An 18,883-nucleotide genomic window follows, 5' to 3' on the forward strand; every position below is an offset into this window, starting at 1 on the left:
ACTTGTTATTGTTTCTTCCCAGCTGGGCTTTTGACAGTCCTTGTACCTCCAGCTCTATGTTTAATGAGGGTCCCTGTAATAACAGCTGAGTGGTTAACTGGAAATTTAAGTATGACATTGGAGGTATAGAGAAGTTGGTAAAGCAGATAGATAGGAGAAAGAGCAAGAGGAGAGCATGTGGAGTTTTGGGCACAGGAGAGTTGAGTATGGTGATGAAACTTTCATTTTTCTGGAACTGGAGAAAGAGTGGCTGATCTTGGTGTCCTCTGGAACCTAAGGGAGCAGGGCCCTGTCTGAGTTACTGTATATGAGGGAGTATCTTGAGCTGGAAGAGTAAAAGGTTCAAGGTGGGACAGGTGAATCCAATGAGAGAGTCCCTCGAGCTTGGCAGCTGTGGGAGTTACAAGAATTATTTTAAAGGGGCCCTGCCATTTAGGGGAAAGGGGTGAGGGGCATTGGTCTGGGGGAGAGAATAGTACCTGATCCCCTATTTTAATCGGTGGTGGGCATGAACTGGCACATGGTTGAGGTAATGAGTAGTCGGTGAAATCCCATAATAGGGAGCAAAGATGGGATAACAGCAGAATAAACAGATGATCAGGAAGAGGGGAGGTTTTAGGTGAGAGGCCGGAAGTTAAAACCAGCCACCCAGGGGCTGGAGAGATGGCTCAGAGGTTAAGAGCATTGCCTGCTCTTCCAAAGGTCCTGAGTTCAATTACCAGCAATCACATGGTGGCTCACAACCATCTGTAATGGGGTCTGGTGCCCTCTTCTGGCCTGCAGGCATACACACAGACAGAATATTGTATACATAATAAATAAATAAATAAATAAATGAATATTTAAAAAAAACAGCCACTCATACATGAGTTCAAAGGGCGGGATGAAAAGGGGGCTTTGGGGGAGAGCCCTAAGAAGGGCCAGAGGCAAAAGTTTTTCCCAGTCAAGGTGAAGCTCCTGTGACATTTTAACAAGAACTTTTATTTATTTATTTATTTTTGGGTTTTTGAGACAAGGTTTCTCTGTGGATTTGGAGCTTGTCCTGGAACTAGCTCCTGTAGACCAGGCTGGCCTCAAACTCACAGAGATCTGCCTGCCTCTGCATCTCGAGTGCTGGGATTAAAGGCATGTACCACCACTGCCCGACAACAAGAACATTTTTTAAAGAACGGTTACTTCGTTCTACCTTCCCTGAAGACTGATGGTGGTATGGGACATGAAAATGCCAGGAAATGTTAAGAGTCTTAGATAAAGTTTGAGAAATCTGGGAAGTAAACTCTGGGCTATTATCCAACTGAACTGAGGTTGGGATTCCAAATGGGGGATGATTTCTCAGAGAAGAACATCAAAAACTGTTTGGGCCCTCTTATTATTGGTGGGAAACACTTCAATGCACCCAGACATGGTGTCCACCAAAACCAGGAGATATTTAACTCTTCTGGCAGTGGCCATATGAGTAAAATCCAGCGACCAGTCAGTTCCTGGAAGGGAGCCCCTGGCCTGGTGGGTGGGAAAAGGGAAGCTATGGTATTTGGTCTTGGGATCTGACTTTTGACAGATTTCACAGGGTTGGAGGTGAGCCTTGACAAAATAAAATAGAGCTTTGCTATTAGGATGGAAGAGCTGATGTAGGTAGGACAGAATTTGCTGGGTGTCTGTGAGAATGTGGGCTGTACTGTATGAACCCCTGAGGTGACTGAGGTAGGTTTGGGCTCTGGAATGCTGCTGTTCTAGCTGCTTGGTCAGCCCGGTTATTTCCCTTGGAAATAATGGAACTATCAGTCTGATGAGACCGACAGTGAATAATTCCTATAGCTTTGGGGAAATGGGAGGCTTTTTAACAGGTCCATAATGTAACCTGAGTTAGTTATGGATCCTCCTTTTGTCGTAAGAAGCCCATGCTCCTTACAGATAGCTGCGTGAGACAGGAGGATATGAAAGGCATATTTGGAGTCTGTGTAAACATTTAAAGATTGTCCCTTTGTTAACTGGAAGGCATGGGTAAGGGCTATTAACTCAGCCTGCTGATTAGTGGTATGAGCAGGGAGTGCCCGTGCCTCCACTACCCCATAGCCTGTTCTACAGGTCCCTTCACATAAAAAGGAGCTGCTATCTGTGTACCACAGGTGGTACAGGTTGCCCTCCTGTATATGTGAGGGGTGGGGCAGTAGATCCTTTAAGGTCTCTATACAGGAGTAACATGGGGAATAATTAATATTAGGTTGAGGTAGGAGATTTGAGATATTAAGGGGTGGGCAGGATTGGAAGGTGAGTGTGGCATCTTCTACTAGTGCCACCTGGAGGGAAAGGACTCAGGAAGGGGGTAAGGTTTGTAAGCCTTTGTAAGTTAAGAGATGGGACAGATTGTGGTGGGAGAAGACAGTGGTGGGCGACCCAAAGGTTAGTTTCTTTGACTCACGAATAAGAAGATCAGCGGCCGCTGAAGTGCGTGTGCAGGGTGCCCAGCTCCGAGTGGTGAGGTCCAGCTTCTTTGACAGGTATACTACAGGTGCAAAGGAAGGTCCCAGCTCATGTCCTAGGACCCAGGGGCATATCCCTCCTTCTCTGTAATATAGAGGGAGAAGGGACGAGTTAAATCTGGGAGATGAAGAGCTGGGGCCTGAATAAGGGCTTGTTGGAGTCTCTGGAAGGGTTTAGTAATGGGATGGAGAAGGGGCTCATGCAGAGAGCTGCCTCTTATAAGGGGCAGGCGAGGAGAGAAAAAAAGGGGGATCCAGGAATGCAGGAAGCCAGCTATTCCTAGGAATGATAAAACCTCTTCTGTTGTGGAAGGAATTGCAAGGGACTGAATTCAGTTTTTTCTGTCTAGGGTAATAGCTTTTGGGGTTGGGGTAATAGTTAATCCCAAGCAAATAACCTGAGAGGTAGACAGTTGGACGTTAGAAGGTAAGATTCTATAGCCTCCTTTGGACAGGAAATTTAAAAGAGTGAAGGTATCAGTTTTGCTGATATACAATGATGGACTTCAAAGTTAAATATCATCCACATACTGTATGAGGTTAGACTTAGGGCGAGACAGACAAGATCAGAAACTAAAGCCTGACCAAACAGGTGTGGGCTGTCCCGGAATCCCTGGGGAAGGATGGTCCAGGTGAGCTGTGTGGAGACGTGAGTGTCAGGGTCAGTCCAGGTGAAGGCAAAGATGTTTTGAGATTGAGAGCTGTAAAGAATAGAGAAAAAGAGCATCCTTAAGGTCTAGAACTGAGAAGTGGGAGGTTCCTGGAGGAATAGTGGAAAGAAGTGTGTAAGGATTAGGATGACGAGGGACCACTACTGAGCTAATGAGCCAGAGGTCTTGAACCAGGTGATGGGTTCTATTAGGTTTTTTAACAGCAAGTATAGGGGTGTGAAAGGGAGAAGAGGTGGGGCGAAGTAGCTTTTTCCATAAAAGGTCAGAGATAATAGGCTTACGTCCCCTAAGGCTCTGGAGAGAGAGGGGGTACTGAGCTTGAGTAATGTACTTAGTAGGATCTTGTAATTGGATATGGGGAATGGTGTTTGGCATCAGAGGGGCTTTGGGGGTCACAGACTTGGGGTTCCACCTGGGAGGCTGGTAGAGGAAAAGACACATTGGGGCTGGGAGGTTGGGAGGCCAGAAGGAGGAGGAGTGGAGCTGCTGGTGAGTGTGGAGTAAAGCAAATGGGAGGAGCTGGTGCGGGAGAATTGTCTGTATTCTGTCAATCATGTATTTTAATAAAACGCTGATTGGCCAGGCAGGAAGTATAGGTGGGTCAACCAGACAGGAAGTAGAGGCGGGGCGATGAGAACAGGAATATTCTGGGACGCAGGAAGCTCCCTCGCCACTCCTGCGCAGACCACTGAAGAGGCAACATGTAAGCTGTCACACTGAGAAAGGTACTGAGCCCGTGTGGCTAACTTAGATCAGAATAATGGGTTAAGATAAGTCATAAGAACTAATAAGAAGCCTGACCTAATGGGCCAATCAGTTCATAACCTAATGTAGACTCTGTGATTTCTTTGGGACTTGCCGGATGTGGGGTACCAGGTGGGACAGAAACCCCCAACAAGCTGGCCCCTCATGTTAGAGTTCTCTGTGTGATTAATTTTCTTTGAGGCTTGCTGGCTGTGGGGTCCCGGGTGGGAACCGATACCCCAACAAGCCGGCCCCCTCATGCTACAAGGAGCAAATGAAATGGAAGCTCCTACTTTTGCTAAAAAATCTCTTCCCATAAGAGGCACCAGGCAGGTTGGCATGACTAAAAATGAATGAGTGAGATAAATACCCCTAAAAACACAGTTAAGTGGTGGGGTCTGCTGAGGGAGATAAGGCTGTCCCTCTACCCCAACACTAGGGAAACTAGAAGGAGGGAGAGGCCCTCAGAATTCCCTCATAGCTGCACGTGAGCGTGTGAGAGGAGGGATAAATATGGGCGCCAGTGCTGGGCAGCTGCTGTGGCCAGACACTGGAGAGGAAGAATGATTCAGTGGGGCTGCTAGAGCCGTTAGTTGGGGGGGGGGGCTGAAGAGCAAGCAGAGGGAGGTGGCGAGGCAGCGGGAAGTAAAGGAGCAGAAGTACCGGTCTGTTGAGTTCGGGGAAGGTGTGGATTCCTTAGTGGGGTCCGGAGCAGTAGCTAAAGGAACTGACATAGGAACAGGAGTAGGAGCTGGGGCTGAAGGAACAGTGGTTGAGGCTAAAGGGGCAGGGGTAGGGACTGGGAGAATGGACGTAGCTGCCCATTGAGGCTGAAAAGGCAGGAAGGAGTTCATTAGCTGGGTCCAGAGTGGAAGTGGAGGGTCCTTCCAATACAGATGGCATAATGAGCAGATGAACAACTTGCAAGGACCGAGGGTTTAGGCTTAGAGCCTAAATAGTAAAAGGCTTGGTTGTAAGGAAACTCCTTCCATTTGCCTGTGCACTGACAGTAGTTAGAAAGCCCCCATAAAATATCGGGATCAAAGGTGCTGTTAGGTGGCCACTTTAGATTGCCATCTAAATTGTAAGGAGGCCATTTTTTTTTTAAACAAAGATGGACAAGTGTGGGAATCTGTAGTAGGGCATTAAGGTCTGGGGTTTCAGGGCCTCTAAAAGGCATCCCAGGTGGAGGCTGGATTGATGGGCTTGGATGGCTTGCTACCTATAGCTGAAACCGTGAAAACCCATGACAAACGGTGACATCACAAAGCGCACAGTGGGACATCTCTCCACAGAGGGTGGAGTGTGAATCAGTGTGCAAATATTGTAGCACCTGTGGGAGAGCGTCCCCTGCCCGCAAGTGGGATGTTAAGGCCTGGCTGGATCCGGTAAGGGGGAACTCACCAATTGAAGCCCCGTGTTGTGTGGAGAAATTGCGCTCAGGCATATGGAACACGTGGTTGTGGAGAAATTACCTGGTTCTGGATCCTGACCCTGAGAGAGGGGTTTGGGATGAAAGAGCCTCCAGAGTCTTACAGCACCAACGAAATTACCTGGCGCAAGCGAGAAGGAAACACTGAACACGCAACAAACTTCATTAAGAGTTTATAAGAGGGGGGTGTATACAGGCCTGGGGAATCGGTGTGTAGAGAGAGAAGATGGTGCATCCAGTTTTTTAAAAGCTGCCTAGCGCATGTGCACATGGGGTTGGCGTGACTACGTCACAGATGACAGGCTCACGCATGCGTGCAGGGGCTTAGCTGAGTCATCGTGGACATAACCATGCATGCACACATGTGGGTCACGCAGGCCCCTTTAACATCCAGGCACCTCTGTGCGCGAGGGCCCATCTGCACATGCACGGCTCCAGAACCTGGAAGTATCAGCCTTATGTGGCTGAAATCATTACAGTCAGTGTTGGGGCAGCTGGTACATTTACAGGCTCTCTGGTGTCTGCCATTGTGACTGCTCTAAGACCGTAGCGTGCTGTCACAAGCTCTGGCAGGCGTAGCTGCACCAATTCTTACTATCTTTTCTTTTTCAACTTGTAATTGTAAAATTAGGAGAATTCCTGAATCTTATCCTCTGTCCTATTGGTTGACTCTGGGTGCTGATGTGGGAGGTAAAATTAGCTCTTTAAATTTTGTCTCCTGCTTGCCTTTCTGGCTCCACCACACAGACAGGCGGGTTAGATTCAGCTGGCGACTATGTGCCAGTCAAACTCAGCTAGCTACAGCACATGTGCATGGACTGTGTCAATCTCCATGGTAACGTAGGCGATCGCTAGCAAAAAGTGACATTTTCTTCATTCTTCCAACCCATGTAGCAGTGATAAAAGCTGTGTCTCTGCAATCATAGGGCTTACACACGCTAAATATCTCTGCCTTTGTAACTGCTCCACTTTAACTTCCTTTAGCTATCAACATACATAACTGAATACTGTCTCCTTGTCATTCATATATATATATATATACTTATTATTTACAAATTTTTACTCCCAAATTATTCTCCTGCTTCTCTGTGTGTGTTTTTTTTTTTAAAAAAAATTCCACTACTTATTTCTGAGCACCTTTCCACCTGTGGTGCAATTTTCTCGTGGGTTCCTCACATTCTCTTCCATATGTCTGGTCACTTCTCCAGTGTTTTTTGGGGTTCATCAATCAGCTCCTTGTTGCTGGGCTTCATGTGTCAGGGTCTGGGACCAGCCTGGACCTAAACCATTTCTCGTTTCAGCGTGGAGGTGTGGGAATGAAAACACAACTCACGTGGTAATATCGGGAAGGAGTTGTCAGGGATCCCTCATGAAATCCTGAATTCACATCCTGAAGATCACCCGTGTTTATTCTCCAAACAGCTTTTATATCGAAATATAAACTGAGGGGGAAGTTCATTAACGTTCTGTTTCCAGGTAGTGGGGAGAATGACTTAGGTCGCATCTTCCTATCTGTACCCATTTTGTCTCATCCTCCTATCTATGCCTGCTCTGTCAGGTAGACTGAAAAATACCTCTCCTCCCACACACACACACCTCCTAAATAACAACAGAAAGAGCAAATTGCTAATAGTATATCCTGACCCTTTGCTTAGGTTGGTGTCAGGTTGTCTCATTATCAAAGGCTAGGCAACCACCTTCTGTGTGGCAGGTGCAAATTGTGCCAGATTGCTCAGAATTCTGACTGCCATAAAATGTAGGAATATGGCCTGTATAATCCGGCCTCTACCTTCAGGGTTTAAGGTCCAGGATGTGGTGAGCTCTAGTAAAGTCTCTTCCATTATTTAAGGGACAGATACTGAGCAGCTGGCACAGCATTCACTGATATGGGCACATGGAATGAACGATAGAGCGGACTCCCTGAATTTGGACCGTGGGGAACAAGTTGCTGGACAGCTCAGGTCACAGGCAGGTACTCTTCCAAGTTTGTCCAGCACTCCCCATAGGGAGCTCTGTACCCACAGGGAGATGGTTACATCCACATCCAACTTTCTCTTAGGCAGACATGCCAGTCCAAGGAAGAAGAGAAGGGACAGTGGAACACAAGAACGTTCTACCAACAGACAAGACCTAGAATACACAGTAGTCATATCTCGGCCCAGGGTTCAGAACTTGAGAAGAAGATGCTTGCACTGCAAGGGATGAGGGGACCCTGCTCGCTGTTGCAGCCTCGGGGTGCATCTGCAGTCAGATGTGGGGGGCAACACAAAGAAATGGTTCTTTTTTTTTATTATTTATTATGTATACAATATTCTGTCTGTGTGTATGCCTGCAGGCCAGAAGAGGGCACCAGACGTCATTACAGATGGTTGTGAGCCACCATGTGGTTGCCAGGAATTGAACTCAGGATCTTTGGAAGAGCAGGCAATGCTCTTAACCACTGAGCCATCTCTAAAGCCCCCGAGAAATGGTTCTAGTATAAAGTTGAAATATTCTTGTTAAACCACAATAAAGAAAACAGTTTTTAAGAGAAATGATAAAAATCAGGAGACAATTATCAACTTTCTATAGTCAACAATCTAGAAAACACATGACATCATTTGCAGAAAGAACACAAAGCACGACCGGGTCAGTGTTTATAAATTCATTTTTCAAATACTTTGAGTGAAGTGTAGCCGTTATGTGCATGTCAACAGATCTCATCCAATAGCAGCAAATTTTAACTTCCGTAGGAATTAGGTCTTGTGATTTCCCTAAGACTCTGCTAGCAGAGAGCAGAGCTCTCCCTCCTTGAAGCACCCACGTCTGGCATGTAGGACCAAGAACCTGTGATGACCATGCAGACGATGTACCCAGCACACTTTCCTTTCTACCCTCTGAGCATTTTACAAAAGGCACCCATCACTCCATATGACCCACAAAGCTTAGACAAAGAAATGGGGTTCACATCCCGAGTCTGATTACAAGATATGGAAATATTTGGAAAACACAGAATTAGGCAGAACTAGGAAGGAGGAGAAGTCTGATGCAAGCAATCAGAAAGCAGTGGGAAAGTTGACAGCTCGGTGGATTGAGGATGGTGAGCCTCTGTTAGGAGCAGTGTGGGGAGTGTGACTGGGGAGCAGCCATGCTGTGGCTTAGTCAGGCCTTGGATGTTCTTCCCAGCTTGGGAGCTTGGTCTTGTGTGGGATGCTGGAGGTTGCTGAATCTAAGAGGGAGGTGGAGTCTAGTGGGAGATCACAAGCCTTCCCCACCTGTGTTCTGGTTTCCTTTCTCTTAATGTGCCTCTCCTCCAGCAGGCACTACCACTGTTATGGCATTGGTATAAAGGGGATACATTCAGAAGCCAACAAGTGTCCATGGCTCTGTCTCCCATCCCAAGTTCTCAGAGATGAACTGAAGAAGAGGTCTCTGAGTCAGGCTGTCATGAACCCGGATGAGCTCCAACAACTTCTGCTCCAGGTCCCAAGCCTGCTGCCGCAGCTTTGCAGCAGACTCTGCCTTTGCCCCCTCCTGCAAGTGCTGTATGTCTTCTAGGAGGCTGACCACATCTAGCACAAGGGTGAGACCTGCATCGACTGCACCCTTGATTCGGACTTCTTTGGTCATTGCCAGCGCAGTGCCTCCAAAGGCTTTCTTTACCTGTCTAGTGTTTCGGGCTGACACCTTCCCTGTGGTCATTAGACGCTTGGCATTATTTGCCAGGCGAGGGTTGGCTTTGGTCAGCTTGATGGCATCAATGTTCTTCTTCATGACTTCCAGGTTCTGGAAGGAATTCTTAGTTACAGAAATAAGCCTGGGGGTGTTCTTCTCCACAACTTCTTTAATGACCTTCTCAGTGTCGCTGCTGCTTGGCAGAAGCTGGCTAGCTTTAGTTTCCGCTGACTTCGTGCTTACCTTTTCCACAATGGTTGTGGAAACACTCGTCACAGCCGCTGCTGCCCAAAGTCCCAAGCCTGTGGCTGAAAGTCCCAGACTGACCCCCGCTGTCACAGGTGCCAGAGCAAGACCAAGGATCGCCATGACCCCAGACACAGCACCGGTGGACTTGGCCACCACTTGTGTGATGGTGCAATCCTTGTGCACCTTGTCAATCTTGTCTGCAAGGGCATGGAGCTTCCTGATGCACTCCTCAAGCTCCCGTTTCACCTGAGGATAAACTTCCAAAAACCTTTTCTTCTCCTGCAGGGCCTTTTGGAGCTTCTCATCATCGGCTACATCAGTATCCACTGTGGTCTCACCATGAGCTTCATGTGAGGCATCTTTCACTTTCCTGTAAAGAGCTTCACGTGAGGCATCTTTCACTTTCCTGTAAAGGGAGAGGCCAACTGAGTGAGGAAGAGAGTTTGGAAAGATCTGTCCTGTGGCAATCAGGGCACCTGCTGGGAATGAACTGGAGGAGAGTGCTCCAGCTGCATAGGGACTTTCTTTCACTGAGGAGCAGGTTTGAGCTATGAACAGTAATCTTTAATTGTTAAGGACACAATGAATTAAAAACCATTTTAATTTTAATGTGTCTCTCTAATTTTTTATTTTATATATTTGAGTGTTTTGCCTGCAGGTGTGTGTGTGTGTGTGTGTGTGTGTGTGTGTGTGTGTGTGTGTGTGTGTATGTGTGTGTGCCATCTGCAGGCCTGGTGCCATGGAGGGCAGAAGAAGGAATTGGATCTCTAGACCCAGAGTCACAGGCAGTTGTGAGCCATCATGAGGATGCTGGAAACTGGAATTCAGCCACCTGGCAGAGCACAAAGTGCTCTTAACTCCTGAGTCTTCTCTAGTCATTTATCACACATTTTTATTGATAGACATATAATAAAGATGGCTTCCCCTAAAGGCCAATGTTATCACAACCAACATACTTCTCTGTAGGAACTCTAAAACACAGAGAGGTGAGGTTAGAGAAAAATACCCCATATTTTAGGAAAGTTAGTGTTCTCCAAAGAGTATACTTTCTCCAGTGAAAAACCTCCTCTTGGCATCAGCTACTGAGAACTGACCTGTCTACCCTACAGTGACCTGCTGATTTGGGATGTCCACATTTGCTTGGGGACTTGCGACTTGAGAGTCTGCAAATTGCACACCCCTGAGAGAGAAACCCTGCACGGGACATCCTTTGAAGCTACATGTGAGTTTTAACTGCAGCTGTGTGTATACTGGAGCTGGTGGGGCCGCTAATAGCTAAGACCCTTCCACTCAAAACACAGCACACAAAGTTCCCTTCCAGCTGTGAGTAGAAGATAAAGAACCACGAGTGGGTCCCCATTTTTATGTGGGTCCCATCCCCAAGGCACCTCACTGTGCCTCTGCAAGTGTTTCCACAGCAGGCAAAACTGAGAAAGCACAACATGTAGGTTCCCTAGCTCTTGCTAGATTGAATTCCCAGGCCGAGAAAGGTGATGTGTGGTGGGATTTCGCTGTCATTTCTGACTTCCAGGGGAACTAGACTCTAAAGGCACGGACTCCAGGAGGGAGGGGGACCCCAGGGCACTCATGAGGTCTGTGTGTGTGATCAGGGCCCAACAACTTCTGGACACTGAGGCTTATGTGAATAAATATTTTTCCTTGAGTCAACTCTACTTAAGCTTCTAAACTGCTTCCAGAGCGTGGCTTGATCTTGGCTTTCCTTGCCTTTTCTGCGATGGTTGGTGTTCCCTGCCCAGACTTGTCAAGAATCTTAAGTCAAGTTGTGAGACTGCCCACTTTTGATACTCAATACTCAATCAAGTTCCTGTGTTTAACTTTTGCTGTCTTAGTCTTGACCTCCCTCAGGAGGAATGCCATGAGGTCAGCTTCACAGTGCCCCTGCTCCCTGCTAACCACTGCCCCTCACTCAGCTTGTCTGCCAGAGTCCCCAGCTGAATGCACATCCAGAGCTCTTCTGTCTTTTTCCCTTAGAGCAGCAGCCCAGCCCAGCTCCTTCCTGACTGCTAACTCGTGTCAGAATACGGCTTCTCTACCAAGGCATCTTTCTTGGTGTATGTTGCTCCCTGTGAGCTTTCACATGACTGCGCTGTGTCTTGGGGACAGCAGAAAATTCTCCCTTGATATCTAGATGCACCCTTAGCATGTGGCTAATTTGGTAAAGTGTTTGCCATACAAACACATGGACCTGAGTTCTGTGTTCCAGAGTCCACATAGAAAAGCTATGAATTCTTTCTATCAGGCTACTGTTATCTTAAAACCCAAACCACACAGGGATGCAATAATGAAAGAGAATTACGGACCAATCTCCCTAGAGAACACTGATGCAAAGACTCCATAAAATATATGTTGGTACCCAGGCTTTTCCCGGTGGTTCAAGGTGCTATGCAGGGCTGTATCTCCTACCAACCTAGCTTCCTGTCTTCTCCTCTGCTCACTCCACCGGCTTGGGGAAGTAGCTTAGAGAGCTTTATCCTCTTTTGATATGGTAATTCCACCTGCAAGCAAAAGTTCCCGCAGTGGCACCTGCTCCATCTGACTCTGCCACCAGCTCTATTTCCCCTGCTTGGCTGCGCTACCACTCAGTGCCAAGCGGTCAACACTTGATCTCACTCCCAGATGGGAGGGGGCTCTCGTCTTTTTGCCCCCGACATGTGCTGAATAAAGTCGACATTTACCCTTTGGGCAAATGATCCTGGTCTCTGTATATGTGTCTGTTTAACTTCTAGGATATTGATCCAGACTCGTGGTTCGATACGGGAAGCACACGCCCGCATTGGAGAGTAGGGTTTCACAGATTTGGGTACCCACAAATATTGGCAAACTGGATCCTAGAATACTTAAAATCATTCACCATGAACAAGTAGGCTTCATCCCTTAGATGCAGGGATGGCTCTATATAAGAAAATCTGTCAATGTAATCTACAATATAAACAGACTGAAAGACAAAAAACACATGATCATCTTCTTAGATGGTGAAAAAGTCCTTGGCAAAATCCACTGCCGCTATATGATAATAGTTTTATGGAGACCAGGAATACAATGAACTTACCTAAATATAATATAAACAATAAACAACAAGCCGCCAGCCAACATCAAATTAAATGGAGAGAAACTGGACAAACCAGCTCTTTCTACAAGTTCTATTTCAGATTCCTCTTTAGTTGGCAGGAGCTGCAGGGCCTCTGAGCTCCTTGTGTCCCAGAGGTACTCAACCACAGACATGATGAAGCCTTTCCTCTCTAGATGGGAAGGAAAAGGAACATGGTTAGAGGAGCATGCTGGAGACCTTGAACAGCTTCAGGAGCTAAGTTTTAAAATGTGTTCCTGAGCATCTGTCCCTTCAGGTATAATCTGGTGTCACTTTTAGTAGAGACTGAGCTGTGTTCCTTAACACATTTGTTAAAGCTCTAACCCCAGGTGACTGTATTTGGAGGTAGATAAGGAAGCAAGTGAGGTTGTGAGTGAGGTCCCTGACCCAGAGTGTTAGTGTCCTCACAGCAGCCAGAAGATGCTCCCCCTCTCCATTCCCTCCTTCTCTAGCTCCCCCACCCTCCCCTTTCTCCCTTTCCCTGACTCTCTTCTCTCCAGACACATAAGAGAGACCTTGGGTTAGAACAAGGTACAGGCACCCTCTGCCACTTAGAAGAGAGTGTCCCCCAGGGTCAATCTGCCACACTTTTACTGTGTTTGTTGGATTCCAGAACAGTGAGAGAAGAGGTCTTTTCTCTTTTAACCACCTACCCAGTGTCACTTTGTGATGGCATCCTGAAAAGACTGAAATATCAGGGAGATGTCATGGTACTTTGCAGAGACACATATGGTTTTCAGCTCAGAACAGTGAGAAAGTGAGTCTCTCATCCCCAGGAAGAGGGAGAGTCCAGTGATGGCATCCATCTACTGTGTGCCTGTGGCCCAGTCCTTGAATGCGACCTTTTCCCTTGCTTTTCATTTCATGTATAGGAATATTTGCCTGCTTGTATTTATGTCTATGCACCATGTGTGTGTCTGGTGACCAAAGAGGTCCTTGGGTCCCCTGGAGCGGCTGTTACAGCCTGCTGTGAACCTGATGTGGGCGTTGGGAACTGAGTTCCAGAAGAGTAGAGCTACAAAGTGAGACCCTGTCTTTAAAAAAAAAAGACAGCAAACAAATGAAACATTAAAAAGAAATGAAATTGGCAATCCCAGGGGGAAGAAGACAGGAAGAGTGAGCATCCGTGGATTATTCCATGTATGCACATACGCACACACATATACACGCCAACACTCTACTAATTCAGAATTTAAATCTTTTACAATACTTTTAAGTGATTGTTGAATTTTCATTTTAATCGTCTCATTGTAATTGTATGCATGGATGTAACACAGTATGATATTTCATGATAAATTATTATGTTATTAGTTAGTTTAAAATTTTATCATTCAGTCAAGAATGTTCAAAATAGGACTGAGAGATGACTCAGCAGTTAAGGGCTCTGACTCTTCTTCCAGAGGACCCAGGTTCAATTCCCATCACCCACAGGCACCTCACAATTATCTGTAACTTCAGCACCGGGAATTCAACACGCTCACACAGATATACATGCAGGAAAATACAAATTCACACAAAATTAAATAAACAAATCATTTTTAAAAATCTTGTTCAAACTTCAATTCTCACTATCACTACCTTTTTTTAATTTTTTTTTTTTGAAACAGGGTTTCTCTGTGTAACAGCCCTAGCTGTACTAGAACTAGCTCTGTAAACCAGGCTGACTTCGAACTCACAGAGATCCTCCTGCCTCTGTCTCCCAAGTGCTGATATTAAAGACTTCTGCCACCACTGCCTGGCCCTAGCCAGCACTTCTAATGTGTGATCAGTGGAATCCTGAAATGATGGTGCAGACCCATAACCCAGCACATTGCAGATGAGGCAGGAGGATTGTGAGTTTGCAGTCAACTTTGGTGACATAGCAAGACTTTTTTTGAGTGACAGGGAAGAGAGAGGGAGGAGGGAGAATTGGAAATGAAGAAGAAGAAGGGGGGAAGCATACGGGGCAGTTCCAGCAGTAAAGCCTTCATTCACGACTGCCAGCAGAACACATGAACTTCCCGTTAAAGGAGACCAACATAGTAATGGCTGCAAATCTTCCCAGGTCACTTGAGGTCAGTTCCTGCTCACGCAATGTGGAGGTTATGGTATTAAAGAGAAGGGAGTGAGGACGAGCTGTTTTGTAACATACCTGGAGGTTGTGTCTCTTACGGTTGAAAATGACATTTCAATGACACACTACTAAAATCAAGTGTCAGGAAAGGCTCCTGCTGTGATGGACATGCTAAGATCAGCAGCATACGGGGGTCACTGGTTGGTGGGACCCTCCACGCTGACCCTGGTTTCCTCATGTGTCAGGGTCTGGCACCCCAGCACCTGCCAAGACTTTCCAGGCCGCCCCATTTAGTAGAAGGGAATACTGACCCTGCGGACTCCATGTGCTCTGTATCCTTCCTCGTGGACCCTAGGGCCTCCTGCATGCTCTAAGCATCCGACATCTAAAGATTCCTCCCTTCCTTATTCTATTGCATGATTTCTCTGTTATTAACATGTATTTATTGTCCAAAGTGGTGAGTTTTAAAATGCCATTTCATTCAAGTTTATCATGTGTGTTGGCTGTATTCACTCTGTACCTTCTCCTGTTACTTGTCTGCCTTTGGCTAATAGTTTTCCCTCTGTGTTTACTCTCTCTCTCTCTCTCTCTCTCTCTCTGTGTGTGTGTGTGTGTGTGTGTGTGTGTGTGTGTGTGTGTGTGTGTGGGGTCTAGGTTCCACATTTGAAAGAAAATACTCAACATTTGTCTTTAAATCTGACTTATTTTGCACAACAGGATGCCCCACGGTTCCACCCACTTTCCTGCAGATGGCACACTTTCATTCATCTTTATGTCATGTGCACCGCATTGTCTCTATGCATCTGTCGATGTGCATGACTGCTCTTCCCACGTCTCAGTTATTGTGAATCACGCTGCGATGGCCATGAATGCCCCAGCTCCTCTCTAACGCACACATGGAGGTTCCTTGGGGTGTACACCCTTGGGTGGGATAAGTTGGTCACACTGAAGTTCTATTTGCGTCCTGACCAAGTGCACAGCTCTGTAGCTTTTCTCTCTCATTCTTTAACATGCCTGCTGTGCAGTGTGGGTTGGCCAAGCTGAGCAAATGACTTGACTGTCTAAGCGGCAGAGGTGAGGGAAGCAGACAGTGAGCACAGGATCAGGACACTGGTGTGGGCCAGGGGCTGGGGTAGGGGGCTGTTCTTGGGTAGAGTGACTTCTGAGCGGACCTTTTTTGTTCTTGGTTTATTTGTTTGTTTGTTTTCTGGGCTTCTGTTTCAACCTAATTTTTTAACACGACAGAAGAAAAACCAGGCCTGACTTGAGACCAACACACCTGGTAAACAAGCTCTGGTCCTGGCTGTGCAAGAGATGGGAATTAGGTCTGTTGGGATTAGTGGGGTGCAGGGAGAGACTGCAGCAGGCTCTGGTCTACCTGGACACATGGAGACACTCAGTCCTGAATAGGTAATAGGAGGTGAGAATCTCCAGGTAACATAGATGGACTGTGGGCAAGGTGTCACTGGGGGGTAGTAACTTCCTGCTGAAGCAGTTAGAACAGTTGGGTGTCTGAGCTGGTGCAGGGTGGGCTCCCTTTTCAGGGACAGCACCACAGGGTCAGCTGAGAGTGAGCCACCAAGAGGGTTGGAGCTGCCTCCCATCTTCACATTCCCTTGTTCCTGTTCCCTCCGTTCCCCCCTCCTTGGCTTCCATTTTTCAGACTGGGTATTGTTGAAGTTACTCCTGAGAATGCAACCCAAGAGAAGATCAGGAAGTGGGGCTGCTCTGACCCAGGACTGGGGAACTCTCTGCTCCGCCTTGGGGTTCTCCTCCTGCATCTTTGACTCCTCAGCAGGCCTCAGCAGGGAGGCCCTGGCAGTCCTAGGCCATGAGCAGCAGCAGAGAACAGACTGATTACCTGGGGAGCCCATGACAGCTGTGGTCTTGGTGTCACTCAGGGGATCCTGACAGCTTTCCTTACAGCTCACCGGGTGTCCAGGCTACAGGAGGAAATAACAACCTGTGGGACAGAATGGGGACAGCTGCCGTGACCAGGGATCTGGTGACCCACAGATCATTCAGTGGTGACAGCCAAGGGCTGAAAGAACCTGATCCAAAGCATATCTGCTCCCTCAAGTTCTCCTCCTCCCATTATTCTTTTTTAAAGATATAGTGGTGGGGGACTGGTCCCACGAGGGGTAGTAGCAGGTGACCCAAGGCCTCAGTGAGTCCCTGATCCTTGGTTTGTTGCCTTGGCAGAAGGGAGACCCCAATGGGTGAGAGCCAGACAGATAAGTCATGCAGAGAGATTGGGTATAGAGTTTATTTAGTGGGTTATGAAGGGAAAAGGAAAGGAAGAAGAGGAGAAGTGGAAAAAAGAAAGAGAGGCAGAGAGAGAGAGAAAGAGAGAGTTAAAGGAGAGAGAGATAGAAAGGAAGAGGAGAGAGAGCAGAAGTTACCTCTTCAGGAGAGAGAGCTCAGGATGGAGGAGGCAAGAGATCTGCTTGCCTCAGTTAAAGGCAATGGTTGGGAGTGGGCGGGACTTGCCTCTTAAAGGGACAGGGTACCCAGGTGACAGGACAGGCTAGTAAACATAACATTCCCATCTCTTTTTTATAATAAAAAGGTGAGAATTTAGGCACAACAGTTTAAAGAAATCAGGAGGGCGGATTCTCAAGACTGCTTCCTGCTTATTTGTGGGCATTGTCTTGGGGGGACCTGAGAAAACTGGGTGCTGGTCATATCTTGGGGTAGCTGGTCACTTTTCATCTGTCCAGGGTTTGTGAAACTATCCTGTGTCACTTGGACCTGGCAAGGTGTTAACAGAACAGTGGACAAAGCTAAATTTAGGAAGAAAAATTTTTTAGGAGCAGGGAATCGAGAAGGGTGTATCTGACCTATTTAAGGTGGATCCTTTAATTGAGCTCCCTGGAACTTACAAGAACTTTTTGGGTTTATGAAAACATAAGTTTTTAACAGTAGCATACTTATGCCAGAATGACTGTGACAGATATTTTTGTATAATGAAAAGTATCCTTAAGACTATGAAAGGCGGCGTGATAGAGAATTTTGTCCTCACATCTTCTTTATAACTTGCAGGTACACACCTTAACAACTTTTATTTTGTATTTTACTGAATTTTGTTTGGTGAGGTTGTCCTTTTAAATGACAAAACCTCTCAGCTGTCAAACTGCATCAGAGATCATTGAGAAGGATAAAATTTTACTGGAGTTTTCAACTTAAAAAGCGACAGAGAACTTGCTTGGTTGGCACCTAGAGCTGCTCCTCAGAGTCTTTTATGGCCACTGAGGGTCATATTTGCTTTTTGCTGTTTAGCACAGGGCCTGCCAGGTTTTAGAAGATCTTGCGGGTTAGAAATCTGTAGGAAGACAAACCTACCTTGATCTGAACAGTTAGGCTGTTGATTCCAGTTATTCTCTCCACGTCTGGAGATCTTCAGTTTAGAGGAAAGGCAGTTTTTCCCAGTGGTCAGCGCTTGGCAATTGAAGTGAATTGCGGGTGGACGTGGTTATGTAAGTCCATCTGTTTTCTGTCTTCTTTAGAGGAAATAGGGTGCTGCTGCTTGGAGCCAACCTGTCCCTGTTATGAAAAGTCTTTTAATAATTAAATATTTAAATGCCGTATTTCCCAGATCTCTGGCAGTTGAGGGCTGTTTGTCAGGTATAACTGCAGCATAGAATCTGCCTGGAGAACTGAGTCCAAGCTTGACTGCAATGGCTCTCAACTTAGCAGAAGCTAATAGTGAAACTGACCATAGTAGAAAACAGCTTAATATGTTTTAAAGCAGGGTCGGATTACATATATAGTACTTTCTGTAGGAGACTTAAAAGTATATACCAACTTAGAACATGAGAGTGGCTGTTTTGTAGTCTGGAATGAGAGACAATAAACAGACAATTATAACGTGTAACAGTAAATATACATGTATTCGCACCCAGTTGAATTTAAGTTTTTATGCACATATAGCTAAACGAAAAGTGAGAGGAAGGAAGCTGGCTAGGGGCGAGACCTCACGCGGAGGGTCTACTGCCTGTGCTCTTCGGAAGAAAATGGCGGCAGCCATGGTTGTCCACGTGGTGTGACTATTTAAATTTAGTTAGAAATGTCGTTTGTTTTCCACAGCTGAAATGTGAGAATGACGAAAATGACGCAAGTCCCAGGGCGACTAGCTGGACGTCTCCAGGCTAGCGCGAGGGGGTGATAATAAAGTCAAGCTGATTCCCAGCCGGTTGGCTCAGGAACCAGGGGCTAGGGACTCCTGTTGTGCCTAACTTCCCACCTTTTTATTATAAGAGATGGGAATGTTATGATCTACTAGCCTGTCCTGTCACCTGGGTATTCTGTCCCTTAAGAGAAAAGCCCTGTCCCCTCCCAGCCCTCCCCTTCCACTGAGGCAAGCGGATCTCTTGCCTCCACCAGAATGCGCTCACTCTCTCTTTCCATTTCTCTCCTGAAAAGGTAGCTTCTGCTCTCTCCTCCCCACCCCCTGCCTCTCTCTCTTCTTCCCCCTTCTTCCTTTTCCCCTTT

At 46.7% G+C, this 18,883-nt stretch overlaps 1 protein-coding gene across 3 annotated transcripts; it reads right to left on the reverse strand.

Annotated features, from left to right (window-relative positions):
* Positions 1–7,956: 7,956 nt before the first annotated feature.
* On the reverse strand, positions 7,957–18,002 carry LOC125413353 (apolipoprotein L2-like). Of its 3 annotated transcripts, none has more exons than XM_087898915.1 (4): positions 17,735–18,002; positions 16,254–16,355; positions 12,301–12,490; positions 7,957–9,636 (listed from the first exon to the last, which is right to left on the reverse strand). In XM_087898915.1, the coding sequence occupies exons 2-4, from the start codon at positions 16,264–16,266 to the stop codon at positions 8,667–8,669; spliced, it is 1,173 nt and encodes a 390-aa protein (XP_087755041.1). In that variant the 5' UTR covers positions 16,267–16,355; positions 17,735–18,002; the 3' UTR covers positions 7,957–8,666. The 3 variants fall into 3 exon arrangements, with proteins under 3 accessions (XP_087755041.1, XP_087755042.1, XP_087755040.1); XM_087898916.1 differs by lacking the exon at positions 17,735–18,002 and adding an exon at positions 16,795–16,855 and having other exon boundaries at positions 7,957–9,600; XM_087898914.1 differs by lacking the exon at positions 17,735–18,002 and adding an exon at positions 16,795–16,855.
* Positions 18,003–18,883: the final 881 nt, after the last annotated feature.

This window comes from Myodes glareolus, chromosome 19, assembly GCF_982192425.1.
Source record: "Myodes glareolus chromosome 19, mMyoGla1.1, whole genome shotgun sequence".
Classification (NCBI taxonomy): domain Eukaryota; kingdom Metazoa; phylum Chordata; class Mammalia; order Rodentia; family Cricetidae; genus Myodes; species Myodes glareolus.

Bases quoted from the DNA above. Each gene is read 5' to 3' on its own strand.
- LOC125413353 (XM_087898915.1), bottom strand. The intron at 9,637-12,300 runs GTAAGTTCATTG...CTCCCTTTACAG, and splicing joins ATTGTTTATATTATATTTAG to GAAAGTGAAAGATGCCTCAC.